General features: G+C 50.3%; 1 protein-coding gene across 1 annotated transcript in view; it reads left to right on the forward strand.

The window, feature by feature from the left end:
• Adamts13 (ADAM metallopeptidase with thrombospondin type 1 motif 13) overlaps positions 1 to 19531 on the forward strand; it is a 30657-nt gene that overhangs the window by 3955 nt on the left and 7171 nt on the right. The window contains exons 4-22 of the mRNA XM_029536768.1: positions 68 to 151; positions 396 to 520; positions 655 to 801; positions 2938 to 3084; positions 3516 to 3678; positions 5412 to 5516; positions 6209 to 6360; positions 6462 to 6525; positions 8446 to 8572; positions 9583 to 9731; positions 10087 to 10207; positions 10827 to 10907; positions 11725 to 11906; positions 12795 to 12930; positions 13011 to 13140; positions 13753 to 13938; positions 15471 to 15663; positions 16529 to 16649; positions 19311 to 19440. Coding sequence (XP_029392628.1) covers positions 68 to 151; positions 396 to 520; positions 655 to 801; positions 2938 to 3084; positions 3516 to 3678; positions 5412 to 5516; positions 6209 to 6360; positions 6462 to 6525; positions 8446 to 8572; positions 9583 to 9731; positions 10087 to 10207; positions 10827 to 10907; positions 11725 to 11906; positions 12795 to 12930; positions 13011 to 13140; positions 13753 to 13938; positions 15471 to 15663; positions 16529 to 16649; positions 19311 to 19440 — 2543 coding nt within the window. The remainder of the gene's footprint in view (positions 1 to 67; positions 152 to 395; positions 521 to 654; positions 802 to 2937; positions 3085 to 3515; positions 3679 to 5411; positions 5517 to 6208; positions 6361 to 6461; positions 6526 to 8445; positions 8573 to 9582; positions 9732 to 10086; positions 10208 to 10826; positions 10908 to 11724; positions 11907 to 12794; positions 12931 to 13010; positions 13141 to 13752; positions 13939 to 15470; positions 15664 to 16528; positions 16650 to 19310; positions 19441 to 19531) is intronic.

A 19531-nucleotide genomic window follows, 5' to 3' on the forward strand; every position in this document is an offset into this window, starting at 1 on the left:
CATGACATCTGTGCCGAAGACTAAGGTCAGAACCACCCCCATCCCCACCCCCCATCGCCCTCTTCAGGGGTCAGAACTGTTGAGAAACCCATCCCTGGGAGTTCAGTTCCAGGTGCACCTGGTGAAGCTGATCATCCTCTCTGACTCGGAGGTAGGTTCAAACCCTGACTCCATCCCTTCATCCTTTCCTGCAGAACTGGTAAAGACTGGTAACTGTGGGGCTCAGCTGGACAGACAGCTCTCCGGGAGCGTCCCAGAACCTCAGTTTCTCCATCTGTAAAGTGGGGTAGCAGTAGAATTGCTATAATATGGACCCACTAAGAAGCATGCTGGCACTACTCAGCTCCATCCTTGGTACCACTTCCATAGAAACAGGCTCTTTGGTTGTTCTCTAGAGTACTCCGAATATCACGACCAACATCACCTCATCCTTGATGAGTGTCTGCGAGTGGAGCCAGATTGTCAACCCCCATGATGACAGGGATCCAAGTCATGCTGACCTGATTCTCTATATAACCAGGTATCTGAGGTTCCCACGGGAGTGCTGCTTCGTAGGAGGGCTTCGTAGGAGGGCTGTACTATGAACTTCCCTGCTTTCTGCACCAGCAACATGGATGGTGGAGCTGTCCATGTGATTCTTTTTCTCTTATCAAGGTTTGACCTAGAGTTGCCTGATGGTAACCAGCAGGTTCGGGGCGTCACCCAGCTGGGTGGTGCCTGCTCCCCTTCCTGGAGTTGCCTTATCACTGAGGATACTGGCTTTGACCTGGGGGTCACCATCGCCCATGAGATTGGGCACAGGTATGTGGCCTCACTAGATCTCCCCAGGCTGGTCAGAGAGCTGATCTGAACCCCAGGGTTGAGCTCTGTGGCCTAGGCAGGGAACAAATCTTTGCAGAGCCAGTCAGAGGCCTATACCCCTGAGCCTAAGTGTCTTGGTAGGGAAAGCTGAGATAGGGGTCATCTGATGCTTCTTGACCACTGAGTGATCAACAGCTATTAGAAACAATAATTTAATACTTAAGTTTTTAAAATTGTATTTGGGGGTGAGAGGGAGACACACACAGGGAGAAGGGGGTCACACCACATCATGCGTATAGAAGTCAGAGGACAACTTTGCAGTTGGTTCCCATCTTTACATAGGTTCTGGGAATTGAACTCGCATCATCAGGCTTTTGGAGCAAATGTCTTTACCCACTGAGCCATCCAGAAAATAAGTCTTGTCAGAAATTCCAGTAAAGAAACAAACCAAACTGAAGCTTACCCTAAGTCCACGCAATGTCTTAGCCACTGTTCTAATGCTGTGAAGAGACATCTTGACCAAGGCAACTCTTACGAAAGAAAGCATTTCATTGTGGACTTGCTTACAGTTTCAAAGGGTTAGTCCGTAATTGTCACAGCAGGGGTAAGAGTGGCACACGGGCAAGCGTGGTGTTGGGGCAGTAGCTGAGAGCTTTATATCCCACAGGAAGGCAGGCAGAGAAAGGGAGACGCTGGGCCTGCCTCGGGCTTTGGGGACCTCAAAGCCTACCTGTAGCCACACGAAAGCCACATCTTCTAATCTTTCCAAATTCTTCATCCAACGTTTATTTATTAACATGCAAATAAACGGGGGAGGTGCTTTCTTAGTTAAACTACCACACGCCACTTATGAGATGTCTTTTCAGATTTACATTTAATTTGGGTCATTAATATGCATACATCAGGCTTGTTCAATACATTGTTATTTTGATTCTATTGTGGTTTTTAAGACAGGATCTTGCAGGCCACTTGGCCATCTGTCAAATGTTGGGTAGGATTACAGGTGTATACCACCAGCCCTTATAATGCTTATCTTTTTTTTTTTTTTTTTTGGTTTTTCAAGACAGGGTTTCTCTGTGTAGCCCTGGCTGTCCTGGAACTCACTTTGTAGACCAGGCTGGGCCTTGAACTCAGAAATCCGCCTGCCTCTGCCTCCCGAGTGCTGGGATTAAAGGCGTGCGCCACCACGCCGGATGTTACGATAATCTTTTAATATATCAATATATCCCAAATGTTTCTCAGTTCATAGATCTCTTATGTTTTTTGTTTGTTTGTTTGTTTTGTACACCCAACAACTTAATCCTCCAGGTTCGACCATTAGGACGCTTCTGAGTCCTTGCTTCTGTGTGTAGTATGTATTCTTGCTGGCAAATTCCTGTGTATTATCATTTTATCTAGTGATGTGTTTCTTTTCTTTTTGATTTTTAGTTGTTTTAGTTGTTGTTGTTCGGAAAAAATAATATCCAATTGTTATAAAACATCAGATGACATGGAAATGAGCAGCGCATAAAATGAAAGTTTCCTCCCTGGTAACCCAGCAACTCTGCGCTGGGATAGGCTCCCAGGGGTGGAAGTCAGTCTCTACAGACCTCCCCAAGGATCTGGCCCCAGCAGCTTTTGCACTGCCTCACCCCCCCCCCCGGCCCCTTAGGCTCCTAAGTCTGTTCTGCATGAAGTGTGGGATGGGATGATATTCAGGCCCTGCCTCAAAAAAAAAACTACCACCTGGGGACAGACAGGAGGGCGGCAACCTCTCCTCGGTCTCCTCAACCACGAGGCAGCTGCAGGTGGATAGGTTTCCCAAACCCAGACCCATCCAGGCCACCAGTCACCAGAAGGATCGCCTGTTGACCTCCGTGACTCCTGGTTCCCATGACTACACCCCAGACTTGTAACCATGCGTTAGGTCAGCTGACCTATCATCAAAACCTTCTGCTATTTATTAGCCAAAGGAAGAAAGAGCCACCCTGCTCAACCAGCTCTCCTCCCTCCCTCACATAGGAGGGAAACTGAGACGGGGCCTCTAGGATTCCTTCTGGGCTGGCTTAGCTAGTAGCAGGATCCAGGTCCAGGAGACACAAAGGTGGCCCTGACCCAGCCTCAGCTGGTTACTCTCAGAATTTCTTCTGCCCACAGCTTCGGGCTGGACCATGATGGTGCTCCAGGTAGTGGCAGCACCTGCAAGGCCAGTGGCCACGTGATGGCGTCTGATGGCGCAGCGCCTACTGGAGGGACCCTGGAGTGGTCTGTCTGCAGCCAAAGGCGGCTGCAGCACCTACTCAGGTGCAGCCTCCACCTAGGACAGCAGGGGGGGCTGTCACTCTCACCCTACCCAGCAGCCTTCACCCAACCCACTCTTTGCTATTATTCCCTGTCCCCAACCCCACTCTGCTCCCCCATCAGTTCCTCCATCCCCTCCAATCCCTCCTCTGTCATCTTCCCCACTTTCTTGAACCCACTCTTCTATCCTATCCCACTCCTGGGCCCACCCCTCAATTGTCCCTTGTTCTCTACCTCCCCTGCTTCTTCCTTCCACACTTCCATGATAGACCTTTCCTGTCCATGTCTGTGGCTTTCTCCTCCACCCCCCTTCCAGCCCCCTACCTGCTCCATTCTACACTCTGTTGGGCCTCTACCCAGCTAACAGCCCCAGCCCCACATCTGCTATTTTACGCTGATCACTCAGGTTTTGAACTCTGCCTGGTCTGTCACAGCACAGGGCAAATGCACTGCTTCTGGGACCCACCTGGGCTGCAGTCAGGACTTACATGGCACCAGCTGGTGGCACAGCCTGGCCTCTACTACAGTGCAGATGATCAGTGCCGTGTGGCTTTCGGTTCTGGGGCTGTCGCCTGCACCTTCTCCAGGGAGGGTCTGGTGAGTCCACCCATCCATAACACCCAGTCTCACTCCACCCAGCTCACTTCCCTCAGTGCACTGAGCCCCTGCCCCCTGCTGGGCATCAGGCACAGGTGAGGACCACTCCAGGGCTCACTTCATTTGATGCTCACAGTTCATCAATTATATGCCTGATCTTGTCTAATGCTTATGTTTAGTTTATTGAACTGTGGGCATGCGTGTGAGCGAGCCACAGTACATTTGGGGGGTGGACTGAATTCTTTCCTTTCCTCTTAGGTTCTGGGGACTGAGCTCAGGTGACAAGGTTTGTGTCATAGTCATTTTTATCCACCTCACCCACCCTCTTCTTGGAGGACATATTAAACTTTTTTTTTTTTTAAAGATTTATTTATTTATTATATGTAAGTACACTGTAGTTGTCTTCAGATACCCCAGAAGAGGGCATCAGATCTTGTTACGGATGGTTGTGAGCCACCATGTGGTTGCTGGGATTTGAACTCCGGACCTTCAGAAGAGCAGTCGGGTGCTATTACCCACTGAGCCATCTCACCAGCCCCCATATTAAACTTTTTTTTTTCTTTTTTTTTTGGGTTTTGGTTTTTCGAGACAGGGTTTCTCTGTGTAGCCTTGGCTGTCCTGGAACTCACTCTGTAGTCCAGGCTGGCCTCGAACTCAGAAATCCGCCTGCCTCTGCCTCCCAAGTGCTGGGATTAAAGGCGTGCGCCACCACGCCCGGCCATATTAAACTTCTTAAAAAGACTAAAGTCCCTACATTTTTGTTTGACTTTGCCTGAAAGATTATGTTGTTCCTGGCACAAAGGCATGTAACCTGCGGGGGTGGGCTCAGCATAAAGGGCTTCTAAGAGGCAGAGGCCTCCAGGCTCCACACAGAGTGGGAATGCAGCTCACAGCAGCTGTAAATGGAGAGGCCAGAGCTTCCCAAGGCAGACTTCCTCCTTTCCTCTTTGCCCAGACAAGCCCCTTTCTTCTTCCAGAGAAGCATTAGGACTTATGCTTAGGGACTGGGCATGCAGTAAAGTTGGTAAGGTATTTGCTTTACCAGAGTATTCAAAACCCCAAATCTGGTTGTTGGCCATATAAAGTAGGCATGGTGGCACATACATGTAATCCCAGAATTCTATAGGTGGAGCAGGGGAAGGAGGCAGGGGTATGGGGAGGCAGAAGTCAAAGCCATTCTTGGCTACATAGGGAGTTCAAGGCCAGCCTGAGCTAGAGACCTTATATTTAAAAAGTTACATTTAGGGCTGGTGAGATGGCTCAGTGGGTAAGAGCACCCGACTGCTCTTCTGAAGGTCCGGAGTTCAAATCCCAGCAACCACATGGTGGCTCATAACCATCCGTAACAAGATCTAACGCCCCCTTCTGGAGTGTCTGAGGACAGCTACAGTGTACTTACATATAATAAATAAATAAATAAATCTTTAAAAAAAAGTTACATTTAGTATTTTTGTAAAATGTGAAAATCTCTGAATTATTGTTTATTGACCTATGTTAGAATGTGTATCTTTTATTTAAAAGTTTATTTTTCTCTTCTGATTTTAAATATTAAGACATTTTCATGGCCCATAGAGGCATGACCGGCTCCGGCAAGTTCCATGCTTGCTCCTAATGGATGAGTGAGTCAGCTGTGTTTTTTCTCCTGGGCCACTCATCTGAGCAGGGTATTGACTCATTTGGAAGGGACACTAAGCAGGCAACCTCTCAGTGGACCACTTGTGTATCTCTCCTAGGATGTATGCCAGGCTCTGTCCTGCCACACAGACCCCCTGGACCAAAGCAGCTGCAGCCGCCTCCTTGTTCCTCTCCTGGATGGGACAGAATGTGGTGTGGAAAAGGTTGGAGTAGTGGGAGGCCAGAGAGAGGGGGTGGGGTGGGGTGAGTATGGGATTGGGGAAAGAGCACCCGGGTCCTCTGCTCCTGCACTCCCCATGCTTTTCCTGAGTGGGGTCTTACAGCTCCCCCTCCAGGGCCCGGTACCACTTCTCACCCAGTCCCTCCTCCAGCCCTCTGTCATGCACAGAGAAGAATCTGTTGAGCGAGCTCCAAGCATCCCCACTCAGGTTGCCCTTGCTCTCATCGCCCACACCATCTCCCTAGGGTTAAATTTCCCTTTTCACTGAGTACTTGGCAGCCTGATGTCTTCCCTTTAGCATTTGCTCCCAAACAGAATGAGGTATGTGACTGTTCCCCATGTTCCTCTGTGCCCCATGTCCCTCTCTCCGTAGAGGGTACCTGTGTATGAGGCCTCTGTATGCTTTGGGGGAATCTCCATGTCTCTTGGAAGATGCTGTGTGTGGTCCTTATGTACTGGTGGTCTCTGTGTATGCGTGCTCCCTGGCAGTGAGATCTGTGTGTGTGTTAGGGATTCTAATGAGGGTATGGTCCCTGTGTCAGAGGTGTCTATGTGTGATGGGAAACTGCCTTCTGGAGGGCTCCTCAGTGTGTTAGGGTCCCTGGGTATGCTGGCTGCATCCTATGTGTGCTGGGTCTCCGTGGGAAGGGGAAACAGAGTTGTCCTGCTTTGCAGTGGTGTTCCAAGGCTCGCTGTCGCTCCCTAGCTGAGCTGGCTCCCGTGGCTGCAGTACATGGACATTGGTCTAGCTGGGGGCCCCATAGTCCCTGCTCCCGATCCTGCGGAGGAGGTGTGATTACCAGGAGGCGGTGGTGCAACAACCCCAGGTACCTACAGAGGTTTCCCTGCAAGGAGGGTGGTCACATCCCCACTCTCTGGGAGCAGCAGTGGTCACTTCTCATCCCTTTTGTCCTGTGGGCACTTCCAGGCCTGCATTTGGGGGACGTGCATGTGTGGGTGAAGACCTCCAGGCTAAGATGTGCAACTTGCAGGTAGGCTGGTCTCCTAGCTCAGAGGGTGGCTAAGAGTTAGCCACCAGAAGGGCTGACTCATGGGCTCATGACTCCCTTTTGAGGGACACGGTCGGTGGTTCGCAAAGACACCATGTGACCGCTGCCTCTACTTGGTTGCAAACACTTCCTTCACCCCAGAGGAACACCCCAATGCCAGTAAGCAGCCTCCCCTTCCACCCAGCAGCTCCACCCTGCTTTCTCTCGTGGGCATCTGCTTGTTCTGATCACCTCATTTTAACACTATCTCTCAAGAGTCAGCTTCTTTGAGATAGCATAACATCTTTCGGTGTTGTCTATGTTGTCTAATGAGTCAGAGCATCGCTTCCATTTGGGGCTAAAGAACAGCCCAAGATATGGGTGATGCTTCTGGTTTTCTTCGTTTCCATTGTTTGGGTCATTTGTTCTTTTTGGCTATAGCGAGTCCAGTTGTCGTAAATGAGTTGGCTTTAGTTGGCCTGACCTTCTGTGACAAAACACCACAGTAATTTGTCAACAACAGAAATTAATTTCTCATGATTCTGGAGTCTGGAAGTCCAAGAAAGGCCCTGGGAAACTTGGTGTCTACTTCCCAGTGGTCCCTGTTGCCCCATCCTACAGAAGTCCAGAATACATGGTTCTCACATGGTACAAAAGGGACTCAAGTCCTATTGCAGAGGCCTCCAGACTTTTTATAGAAGTCTAGTCCTAATTATGTGGGCGGAGTCCCTGAGCCCTCTCACCTCTCCAGGCCACACCCTTGGTAGTGCTGTGCCAGCCACTGAGCTCATCATGGATTTTGGAAAACCACAGCAAAGGCTAAAAGTAAAAGTTGCTCCTTGTACAGAAATTCTACACTTAACTTTTACTTTCCCCTTGTTTTAAAAAGTCATGTTTAACTCTTCCAAATGTGTTTCTATATGTGTGTATGTCTCTCTGTGCATATACTCGTGTGTGTGTGTGTGTGTGTGTGTGTGTGTGTGTGTGTGTGTGTGTGTACCTTGGAAGGCCATAAAAGGGTGTAGGATCGCATGGAGTTACAGGTAAGTCACTTGACATGGGTGCTGGCTGGCACCTGAACCTGCGTCCACACAAGAGCAGTGCAGGCTTCTAGCTGCCGAACCACCATTTCCAGGTCCCTTTCTCTGCTTTTTTGAGATGGGGTTCCACTATGTAGCTGGGACTCACTATAGATCAGGCTGGCCTTGAACTCGTAGAGAGCCGCCTGCCGCTGCATCCCAAGTCCTGGGATTAAAGGCCTGTACCGTCTTTACAACGGGGCCACTTTACCATTTTGTATTCTTACCATCTGTGTACAAGGATTCTGGTGTCTCCACGTTCTCTCCTACACAAGTGAGTTTGTCCTAGTAGGCACAAGGTGGTAGAATGATTTTTTTTCCATTCTATTCCAATCTATTCTCTGCTTCAGATGACTGCTGGCCACCAGAACATTCAACATGTGGTTACACGCCCCGACCTACCCCTTTCTGCTAAATGCCCAAGGCCTCTCAGACCTTGAGAGGAGGGAGCTGTGGTTCTCATGTCTCCCCATGTGGTCCAAGCCTTTCCTTCCCAGCGCAGTGAGGCAGTGCAGTGTCTCTGCAGTTCCTCGGTTCCTGCCCTGGATGAACCTAGGAAGCAAATATACAGCTCCACCACATTTCCTCAGGTCCAGGACTTGGAACCAGACCCAAGTGCTACATTGTGTCCTGTTTTTCTCTTTCTGCTGTTGCTGCTGTGTCCTTTACAGATTATCTGGAATTTCTCCATGCACCGAGAAAGGCAGATCTGGTCACCTACAGAGCAGAGATAAGCCACAGCCTGGGGCTGAGATGCTGTCTCTTGACTGCATGCAGGATGCATGCTGTCCCCCATTGGTCAGAACCCTGCCTGTACCACCTGTCTTCTGTCTCCTCCGGACAGGCTTGTGAGAAGACTCAGCTGGAGTTCATGTCCGAGCAGTGTGCCCAGACAGACAGACAACCACTGCAACTTTCCCAAGGCACTGCCTCCTTCTACCACTGGGATGCTGCTGTGCAGTATAGTCAAGGTGGGCCGTGGGGCCTGGGAAAGCAAGGCCCTGGAGATATCTGCCAGGCTCTTTAGGTTAGCCAGTATCTTTGCTATTGTCTTGCTGCTGAGAGAAAAGATAAAACACCCAAACAAAATCAACTTCAAGAAGGAAGGATTTATTCTGACTCGGGGTTCCAGGGTACAGTCCATTGTGGCAGGGAAGCTGTAGCAGCCGGAAACAGAGGGAGCTAGTCATATGGCACCTGAAGCCAGGAAACAGAGACACACAATGAGACAGACAGACAGACAGACAGAGAGATGGAAACAGAGACAGAGACACACAGTGAGACAGACAGACAGACAGACAGACAGACACACACACACACACACACACACACAGAGAGAGAGAGAGAGAGAGAGAGAGAGAGAGANAGAGAGAGAGAGAGAGAGAGAGAGAGAGAGAGAGAGAGAGAGAGAGAGTCTTCCCTCAATGAATGTAATCAAGATAGTCTCTTGAAGGTAGGACCAGAAACTAATACAATCTGGATAATTTCTTACAGCATATTTAGAGGCTTGTCTTCTAGGTGGTGACTGTAGATCCTGACAAGTAGGAAATCAGCATTAACCATCTATCATCACCCCAGCGCTGGCTGGCAGGCTTGAGCCACACGCTGGCACCCCACAGGCCATGGTTTGCCTCTCTGCTTTGCTCTGGGCTCCCTACACAGTAAGCAGTGAGGTTCTATCTTAGAGGCATCTTCTTCTGGGCCTGCTAGAGGGATTCAGGGAGATACCTCAGGGGAAATGCATGTGTGATTCTTGGATAATAACCCAGTAGCCATGAGTATGAGACCAAAATATAATATGGCCCTGGAGGAAAAACAGTGACCCTGGCCTCATATGCAAAGCTGAGGCTGGTGAGACAGCCCACCGGGACCTTGTCTGGCAGGGTTAGTACAGCAGGTCCTAAAGGAACTTCCTGCCTTGCTCACTAACCTCGTTGTTCACCTTTGAACAGCAGACTTCCTTGCCACTCTGCCCTTTCAGGAGATACTCTGTGCAGACACATGTGCTGGGCTGTTGGAGAAAGCTTCATTGTCAGTCGTGGGGACAGGTTCCTAGATGGGACCCGGTGTGTGCCAAGTGGTCCTCAGGAGGATGGGACCCTAAGCCTCTGTTTGTTGGGCAGCTGCAGGGTAGGTGTGTGGACAACCCAGGTGCCCCTCTGTCCTTGTGTCTTTCCTGTCCTAGAAGAAGGCTTCTGGGCGAGAGGGAAAGAGAGATGATCTATGGGGCTAGCTCAGTGGAGCAGCCCTGGGTTTGCTGGGGAGTGTCGTTAGGTACAGGATGGAACTTGGAGTCAGCTTATATTACAGCCCAAACAGGAAAGTCATCATGGGAGCTCCCTAGGGGTTATACAGGTATCAGGAGCTTCAGTGACGCTACAGAGAGTTTTGTGAATCTGAGAGTCTCACAGCCAGCAGGGCTGTGGTACCAGGGAAACTAGTACCCCAATAACACAGGCTTTCCAACACCCCCCCCCCCGCACAGACCTTTGGCTGTGATGGCAGGATGGACTCCCAGCAGGTTTGGGATGCGTGCCAGGTGTGTGGAGGAGACAACAGCACCTGCAGCTCACAGAATGGCTCTTTCACAGCTGGGAGAGCCAGAGGTAGGCCTGCCCTGACGGAGGGTGGGATTCCCAGTAGCCTGCAGGAACCCAGCACCCAATGCATTAGCCTGGGCGACTTAGGTCACAGCACCCACATGCTGGCTCAGTGCTGGGTACCACCCTGTGTATCTCAGTTCGTCTCTCTGACTCCAGCAACAAACTCCAGCAACACTGCTTCTGTAACCAGGCTTGTAGCACCTTACTAAGTCCCTCACTGTAGCTGTGATGAGGGGGACAAAGAGGAGGAGAAGTAGCAGACCCTGAATAATTGTCAGGTCACCTCTTCCTTCCCACTCAGCAGTCCTAGCAGGAGGACTCAGTGGACAGCAGGGACGCAAATTTGGCTTTGCTCTATATTTATAAAGTAAAAAAATCATTTGCCAGTAGTGACTTGCAAGATCAGCTGTGCCTGCAGCTAAGAACCTTGGGTCTGGTCTATGCTCCTAGCCTGGGCAGTGTCCTTGCAGGTGGCCCCCTAGTCTGGCCTTGATGAGAATTCATTGCCACCAAAACCAGCCCAGTGACACTGTTCATGTCTGTCCAGGCAGACTTGTCTTCTCTGCTAGTAGTATAGGTGACCACAAAACCCAAGAAACCCTCTTGCTCTGCTCATCCCTAGAATATGTCACGTTCCTGATTGTTACTCCCAACATGACCAGCGCACACATTGTCAACCGCAGGCCTCTCTTCACACACTTGGGTGAGATGACAGAGCACACTTCCTTGTACTTAGCCACTGATGTCTTAGTCTTTGAGATGCCTCCACTCCTGACACCTGCTGCAAGGTGGGAGGATTCCAAACCCCCAGACCCCCCTTGGAGCTGCTATACTCACAGTTAAGTTTATTCCAGGGAAAGGGGAGGATGTAGGTTAAAATTGCCTGGAAAGGAATATGGAAGCTGAGCATGGGGTTGGGGGTGGGGTGGATGGGAGCGGCTTGACAGCCCCAGGCCCCAGGAAGTGGAGCTTTCCAGCACCAGGGTGTCACACAACCCCAGAGGATGACCATCACAGGAATCTGGTCTTTTAAGAGTCAGAATTTTCACTGGACTCCTTTTGAAGATCCTGTCGTATTAGACTTTTCCTTTGTCTCAGAGGCTAGTCTCTGACCTTAGACACCCTGGAAGGGATTTTGGCCCTGGAGCCTTGTGGGAACCCATCCAGTAGAGGGATTGTGACAATCCTCACCAGATTCCAGAAAGAGGCATGGAGCCACCACTGTGGGAAAGTCTCCTGGGTGGGTTGTATATGGCAGGTCTGTGCACGGAGAAAGAGGGATTTGGTTAATGAAGATACCGAGACACCAGAAGGTCTTAGGGTTCCGTGGGGGCAGGTTTGGAGCCTTGGAAGGAGCTAAGGCCGCATTAGACCCTGTTGACTGAGAGCTTCCTGCCCCTTGCCTTGCTGTCATCCTTAAGCCTGGCCTGTGAAGAGTGGTCCTATCCCACTTAATAGACTGCTGACCTGTGAAGAGGGATGGTGACTACTACACAGTGCTGATGGCCCTGTTCTCAAAGCGGTGAGGATCCAGGGCCACTACATTGTGGCAGGAAAGACCAGCATCTCGCCTAACACCACGTACCCTTCCCTTCTGGAGGACTACCGCGTGGAATACAGAGTGACTCTCACTGAGGACCAGCTGCCCCACTTAGAGGAGATTCACATCCGGGGACCTGTCCGGGATGACATTGAGATTCAGGTCATCAATCAGTCAGGCCGGGGGCGGGGCAGGGGGTGGAGTCAGCAGGCCTCTCCTAGTGACTCTGTATATCTGCATATTTGTCTGTAATTAATTCACTCACTTATTAATCCTTGAGGCAGTCATTTGGGGACCCTCTACAAATGAGGCTCTGTATAAGGTGAAGTGCAACAAGAGCCACTCATGGGATTAATGTATAGCAAGTCAGTATAAATACGTGCCTGTGTCCAGGGCATGCAGAAGGCCTTGGAGATCTCAGCGTATAAGAGAGAGTAGAATTAATGCTGGAGTCAGGAACCACCACCCCAATCAGAAAAGCATGGGGGAGCTGAGGGACTGACCATGGACAGTCCTCTGAAATGGGGAATAGGCCAAGCAAGGAGTTCCTGTACCAGCTGGCATGTGGGGACCCTTCAGGGGATGGAGGGCAGTTCTTGCTTCTTTGAGAGCAGAGGCACATGAAGCCCTGAAAGATTTCCAGTAGGGATGTCCTCAAAGATGTGTCTCATCTGTGTGTGTCCCTCTGTGTGCTCTGCTAAAGAAGGCGTGTGTAAGTGGACCAAAACTGAAATGGCCAGAGCCTGAGCCTTATATCCTGGCCTGGAGACCTTTTGCTGGGCCATTCCCTGCCCCGACGCTTGCTACTCCTGGCCTCCTTGGCTGTAGTCTGTCCCCAACCTCATCAATACTCCCGTAATACCCCACTCCAATCCTCCCACTCCCTTGGTACATACCTGCTCCTCCTACATTTCTCAGAGTTCCTTGACACTCAAGTCCTGTCTGCCTCCTGGAGTCTGGGAACATGAATGCTTTCGGGACAGATGGTTGTGACAGAGACCCCAGGGTGTGCCCTGTTCAGGACCTGAGCACTCATCTGTCTGGATATAGGTGTACAGACGATATGGAGGAGAATATGGGGATCTTACACACCCAGACATCACCTTTACTTACTTTCAACTGAAGCAGCAGGCAGCCCGGGTATGGACCGCTAAGCGTGGACCCTGCTCAGTGAGCTGTGGGGCAGGTAAGGCCCAGGGTGAGGCTTGCCTACAGCTCTGCTGGACCCCATGTGGAGGTGGTTGAGTCTTTGCCTTACCCTTCCAGGGCTGCGCTGGGTGACCTACAGCTGCCAGGATCAAGCTCAAGACAAGTGGGTGAAGAACACCCAGTGCCAAGGGAGCCCACAGCCACCTGCATGGCAAGAGCCTTGTGTCTCTGCCCCTTGCTTCCCATAGTAAGTACTAAACTGGGAAGTCACCTGATTTGTGGAGACTCCTGTGACCTGGGCAGGCTGAAAAGCATCTTTGTGTGTTGTTTTTCAGTATTAGCTGCAACTCTGTGGGCTGGTCTCTGTCAGTGTCTTCATTCTGTGAGTGAGGACATCAAGACTTGAGACACACACACAGTCACAGAGAAAGTCTGGGGTGTGGTCACATCTTCGACCACCTTGTCTGGGTGTTCTGAGGCCTCTCTGAGTTCAGGTTCTCATTGCAAGATGGTGGTGACCACCCTACCATGGAGAACGGTGAGAGAGGGCCAGCACCTGGCTTTCACTGGCTTCTGCCAATTGGTAACAGAATATTTTTAGGACAAGGTTGTCTTGCTGGGTGTAGTAGTCCAGCCAGCACTGTAAAATACCTGGCCCCGGGTTTAGAAGTTTGTCAAGGGCGGTTCCAGACTGAGGCTGGTCTTAGAACAGCAGCTTGGGAACACAGGACCTGGACCAGACCAGAGGAAGTGTGTCTTTGGGATCAGTGAGACAGACTTGCTTGCCTTCTACCACATCCCCACGAGCCAACTGAAGGCCCTGGCCCCAGGCCTGATGCTCTGTCCCTCTCTTCCTTAGTTGGGTAGCTGGAGACTTCAGCCCATGTAGTGTGTCTTGTGGCGGGGGCCTTCGGGAACGGTCACTGCGCTGTGTGGAGACCCAAGATGGCTTCTTAAAGACACTGCCACCTGCCCGGTGCAGAGCAGTAGCCCAGCAGCCAGCAGCAGAGGTGGAAAACTGCAACTCCCAGCCCTGTCCCACCAGGTGAGTATATCAAGGTGTGGTGGCTCCTTGGCTGGGCTTGTCCCTGCACTGAGACCCACCCTTGTGGAGCGCCCTCTCTTGCTAAAGGCTCTCATCAGCTCCATCCTGGTGAGAGATGGTGGTACCTGAACCTTCTCACTATTCAAGAGGTGCTGGACTCTCATCTCCATTACTGAATTTCTAATACCTGGGTGATGTGATGTTGAGAGCTATAAGGATAGTGTGACACTGTGAACGTAAAACTCATAGCATTAGTCATCACTGGCACCTCTCCTGCAGTGACCATGTGACTGTGACTTAAATGTCCTCCATGTCCAGACTGATCCTCACATATTGGTCTGCCTGTCACCAATGGGCTGGATGATCAGCACGGCTTCAGGCATGCTATCTGTCCAATGGGAGAGCCCTAGATTATTGGCGGCCCACTGATGGCCCTTCCTCTTCTCTCACACATGGCCAACATTGCAATCCGAGGTATAATTCAGTCTCAGCACCCTTGACGGCACAGTGCTCTAGGCAGACATCATGCATTGATGGCATACAGTGGGTCATGTGCCACCCCTCAACTGGTACTGTGAATGCACATGGCACCTGTTGCAGGGCAACAGCGCATGAAGTGTGCTATTGATAGGTTTGAGGAAGAGGACTTCCAGAAAGCAGTTGAGTAGGGCTCTGCCTCCCCACCCCCTAGCCACAGGTGGAGTGTGTGGTTGGCATGCACAAAGTTGTTTTTTAATCTTTTTTTTTAAAAAAAAAAAACTTGAAATTACAGTTGTTTATTCATTTAGTGTGTATGTGTGCATACATCCCCATGTGAGCAAGCTATGGTGCTAGAGTGGAAGTCAGGGGCTGGAGAGATGGTTCCGCGACTAATAGTACTGACTGCTCTACCAGAGGTCCCGAGTTCAATTCCCAGCAACCATATGGTGGTTTACAACCATCTGTAATGGGATCTGACGCCCTCTTCTGGTGTGTCTGAAGAGAGTGATAGTGTACTCACATACATACAATAAAAAAATAGTTATCCGGGCGTGGTGGTGCACGCCTTTAATCCCAGCACTCGGGAGGCAGAGGCAGGCGGATTTCTGAGTTCGAGGCCAGCCTGGTCTACAAAGTGAGTCCCAGGACAGTCAGGGCTACACAGAGAAACCCTGTCTCGAAAAAACAAAACAAAACAAAACAAAACAAACAAACAAACAAACAAAAACGTTAAAAAAGAGAAAGAGTGGAGGTCAGAAGACAACTCACCACAGTCAGTTTTTCCCTTCCCGACCCCGGAATCAGACTGTCTGGGTTGGAGGCCGAAGCCTTTGCTCACTGAGCCATCTCACTTCCCGACAGAGTCCTTGTTGAGGAGACCTGAGTTGTGATGAGTCAATGTTTCAGAGAAAGCTCCTGAGTTTTATTTCTTAATGGGATCTATATCTTGGACTCCTAGGTATCAACTCTCCCCATCCATCCTTAGGACTTGGGCTGTACCTCCCACAAGGCAGCAGAGGCAGGGCCTGATGACAGCCCTGTGTTTTCCTCAGGTGGGAGGTGTCAGACCCTGGCCCTTGCACGTCATCTGCCTGTGAGGCAGGTCTGGACTCAAGGAATGTGACATGTGTGCCCAGGGCAGGTGACCCGGAGAAGCCAGCAACTGCAGGCCCCTGCCGCACCGATGAGACGTCAGCTATACTGGAGCCCTGCTTCAGGAGCACGTGTTCTCCAGGCATGGGTCAGGTGAGTGGAAGGGACAGGAAGGTGGCCAGGAGTCCTGGGTCATGTATTAGCTGTGAGAGTGAAAAACCCAGGCTGTCATCTTCCTGCTGGCCAGAGTGAGAACTCCATCCTCAAGGTGCTGTCTGAGGAACACCCTGTCAGCAAACATGTTTAAAGTGCTTCTGAAAGGGGTGAGCCAGGCTGATGGAAACTAGAGCCTGTAGGAAGTAGCTGAGTGGGGACCTGCTCGCTGCTGTTATTGAGGTGCTGAGGACCAAATCCAATGCTCTCAGTATGCTAGGCAAGCTCTCTCCCACTAGCTAAAACCCTGGTCTTTTCCTTCATATAGTTTAAATTTTGAGACAGTGTTTCACTAAGTTGCTTGGGACCTGCCTGTAGCCCAAGTAGCCCTTGAACTCTCAATGCTCCTGCTTAGGCCTCCAAAGTTGTAAGGACCACAGGCCTGTGACACCAGGGACAGCAAGGAAAGAGTTCTCTAGCTGCCGTGAAAGTAATTCCCCCAACATTTGCCTGGCATCCAGGGGCTTCAGGCTGACGTTGCTGTCCGACCAGATGGCCCTGGATTCTTCTGGGCTAAGGACTGCAGGTCTAAGAGTGCTTGCAAATACAGTCCTGCTCTTTAGCTCCTTTGTCTAACCCCATCCCACAGGCACCAGAATGATCAGGAACCTTCACAGGCCAAAGTGAGGTGCATGGTGAGGGGTTCACCAAGAAGCAGGCGGGCAGTGGCCTCCCTAGAGAATAGCAGGGAGGGAACCCTGGAGGTTTTGGAATATTCTCTCTTTTCCTCCTGAAAAGGAGAGGAGGAGGCAGCGCCAAGACAGAAGCCAGAATTTCAGACTCACCTGCTCACTGTTTTCTTTAGGGGGATACCATGTCTCTGGGAGCGGAGGCTCCATCCCCAGTGGGCAGTGACAAGCCAGGGGCTCAGGCTGAACATGTGTGGACTCCTCTGGTGGGGCAGTGCTCCATTTCTTGTGGGAGAGGTGAGAACCTGAGGACATTCGTGAAACTTTATTACTTCTCTATCCACCCACATCTGCCTAGATCGGTGCTGAAGAAGGGTTGCCTGCCAGAAAGCCAACATATGGGAGCATGGCACCATCTAAATGTGTTTCATGCCTGACTGGAAAGTCAAGATAAATCCCAGAAAAACTGGCACCTAAGACTGTGTCCCTTACAGAGCTGTGACCAAACCAACCTCCAAAGCTGAACATTGCACTGTCTTCCTATTGTGAAACACACACACACACACACACACACACACACACACACACACCTCTTAGCCATTTAAAAATATGTATTTATTTGTGTATATGTGCCTGTATATATGTCTGTGTATAATGTGTGTGCAGCCTTGGAGGTCAAAAAAGCCATCAGATCCCCCCAGAAACAGTTACAGATAGCTGTGAGCTGCCATGTGGGTGGTAGGAACGGAGCCCATGACCTCTGCCAAGGGCAGGAAGAGTTCTTAACCACTGAGCCACCTCACCAGCCCCAACGCTTAACCATTTTTTAGTGTTTCACCCAGTGGCAATAATCATACCCACCTTGTCGTGCAGCCATTGGCAGCATCCATCCCAGGAGATCCCACCCTTCCAATCTATACCCTGTCCTCATTAAACACCAACATTCATCACCTTCCAGTCCCTGGCCACCTACATGTCAGCTTCTCCTCTAAGGCTGTGACTTCTACCGCTGACGTCAGCTATGTGCAATGTGACTGGCTTCTGTCAGCTAGGCTCATCCATGCTGTAACAGTGTTTGAATCCCCTCCCCTCCTTTTTAAAGATTTATTTATTATGTTTATATGAGTACACTGTCGCTGTCTTCAGACACACCAGAAGAGGGCATCCATCAAACCCCATTACAGATGGTTGTGAGCCACCATGTGGTTGCTGGGAATTGAACGCAGGACCTCTGGAAGAGCAGTCTTAACCGCTGAGCCATCTCTCCAGCCCTGGAATCCCTTCTTGGGCCTGTGCTGGCTTGGGTCACCGTGAGTGGACAGCTGCTAGCACTCTCCTTTCAGCTTTCCTAGCAGCGCTGCTCTGAACCTGGGCCTGTGTACCCCAGCCTGGCTTTTGGTCCTGGTGAACATGAGACGAGGAATTGCAAAGTTATGTTGCCAAGCTTTGTTCAGCTTTTGCAGGCCTCTCTACACTGTTTTTTTTTTTTTTTTTTTGGAACAGAATTTTACATTTCTACCAGTGGGGCACCCAGTTCTAGTTTCTCCACATCCTTGTCCATATTTGCTGTTTTCTGAATCTTCAATAGAGAAGGGTGTGAGAAGACACACACATCTTTAAACAGCCCTAACCACTTACTACCCCTATTTAGAACTGACCAGAAAGAGATTCCTAAGGGATGGATAGAGGAGACCAACACTAATAACACCTTTTTGGTGGATGCAGCAGGCTCTCATGTAGTTTAGGCTAGTCTCTAACGATATAGCCAGGGATGGCCTGGAATTCCTCATCTTCCCACCTCCATTTCTTGAGTGTTGGGATTGTAGACTTGTGATACCACACATAGTACTTAGTTATTTATTAACTGTTTCATCATGTGTATGTAAGTATATATGTCTGTATGAATGTATATATGTATGTAAGGATTCTGCACTTGAGGGCATATGCAGCAGAGGTCAGAAAAGGACACGAGATCTCTGGGCCTGGAGCACAGGCTGGTCTGAGCTGCCTGATATGAACACTGAGATTTGAACATGCGTCCTCGGAAAGAGCAGTATGAGCTCTTAGCCACAGAACTCTCTCCTGTCCAAATGCAGTTACCATGCAATGCTGGGTATTGAATCCAGGGCTTTGTGAATAGTGGGACAGCACTCTTAACAACTGAGCTCCAGCCTATGTCCCCAAGAGACATTCCTTAAGCATTCACACACACACAGACACACACACAGACACACACACAGACACACACACACACAGACACACACACAGACACACAGACACACACACACACACACACACACACGCACGCACGCACGCGCACACACTTACACTGTATTTTGATCCTCTGCTATCCACTATTATCTTTTTTCTCCATAGCAAGTCCCCCTCCGACTTTATATCTTTTGTTTGTTCATTTGTGGCTACTGCATTGAAGTAGAATTGCTTCTGTGAGCCCATGTAAAGGTCAAGAGACACTGTTATAGCATTTCCCACCATGCTACTCAATAAAACAGCGGCTTCCAACAGCAGGCACTTCTCATTATTCAATCGCTGTATATGACTGTGCTAGGAAGATACCATTATATGGAACCAGAGAGGATCAAAGAGAAACAAAGGGCCAGGCGCGGTGGCACAGGCCTTTAATCCCAGCACTTGGGAGGCAGAGGCAGGCAGATTTCCGAGTTTGAGGCCAGCCTGGTCTACAAAGTTCCAGGACAGCCAGGGCTATACAGAGAAACCTTGTCTCGAAAAAACAAAACAAAACAACAACAACAAAACAAGAGAGAGAGAGAGAGAGAGAGAGAGAGAGAGAAAGGGGATCAGAGAGGCTAAGTCACTTGTCCAAGTGCACACAGCTGGTACAATGTAGATGATGCAGATGACTTTGGAGCTGACAAGGAACAAACGCTGTAGTCCTTGCCATGCTGGGTCAAAGGAATTCCTGCTTCTTCCTGGCAGGTCTGAAGGAACTGTATTTCCTGTGCATGGATTCTGTCCTCAAGATGCCTGTCCAGGAAGAGCTATGCGGCTTGGCTAGTAAGCCCCCAAGCCGGAGGGAGGTCTGCAGGGCTCGCACCTGTCCTGCCCGGTGAGTTGGGGACAGGTAGTGGTGCAGGGGAAGGAATCTGACCCCAGGGTTTCTCTCTCTCTCTCTCTCTCTCTCTCTCTCTCTCTCTCTC

This window comes from Mus pahari, chromosome 3 (assembly GCF_900095145.1).
Source record: "Mus pahari chromosome 3, PAHARI_EIJ_v1.1, whole genome shotgun sequence".
Taxonomy (NCBI): domain Eukaryota; kingdom Metazoa; phylum Chordata; class Mammalia; order Rodentia; family Muridae; genus Mus; species Mus pahari.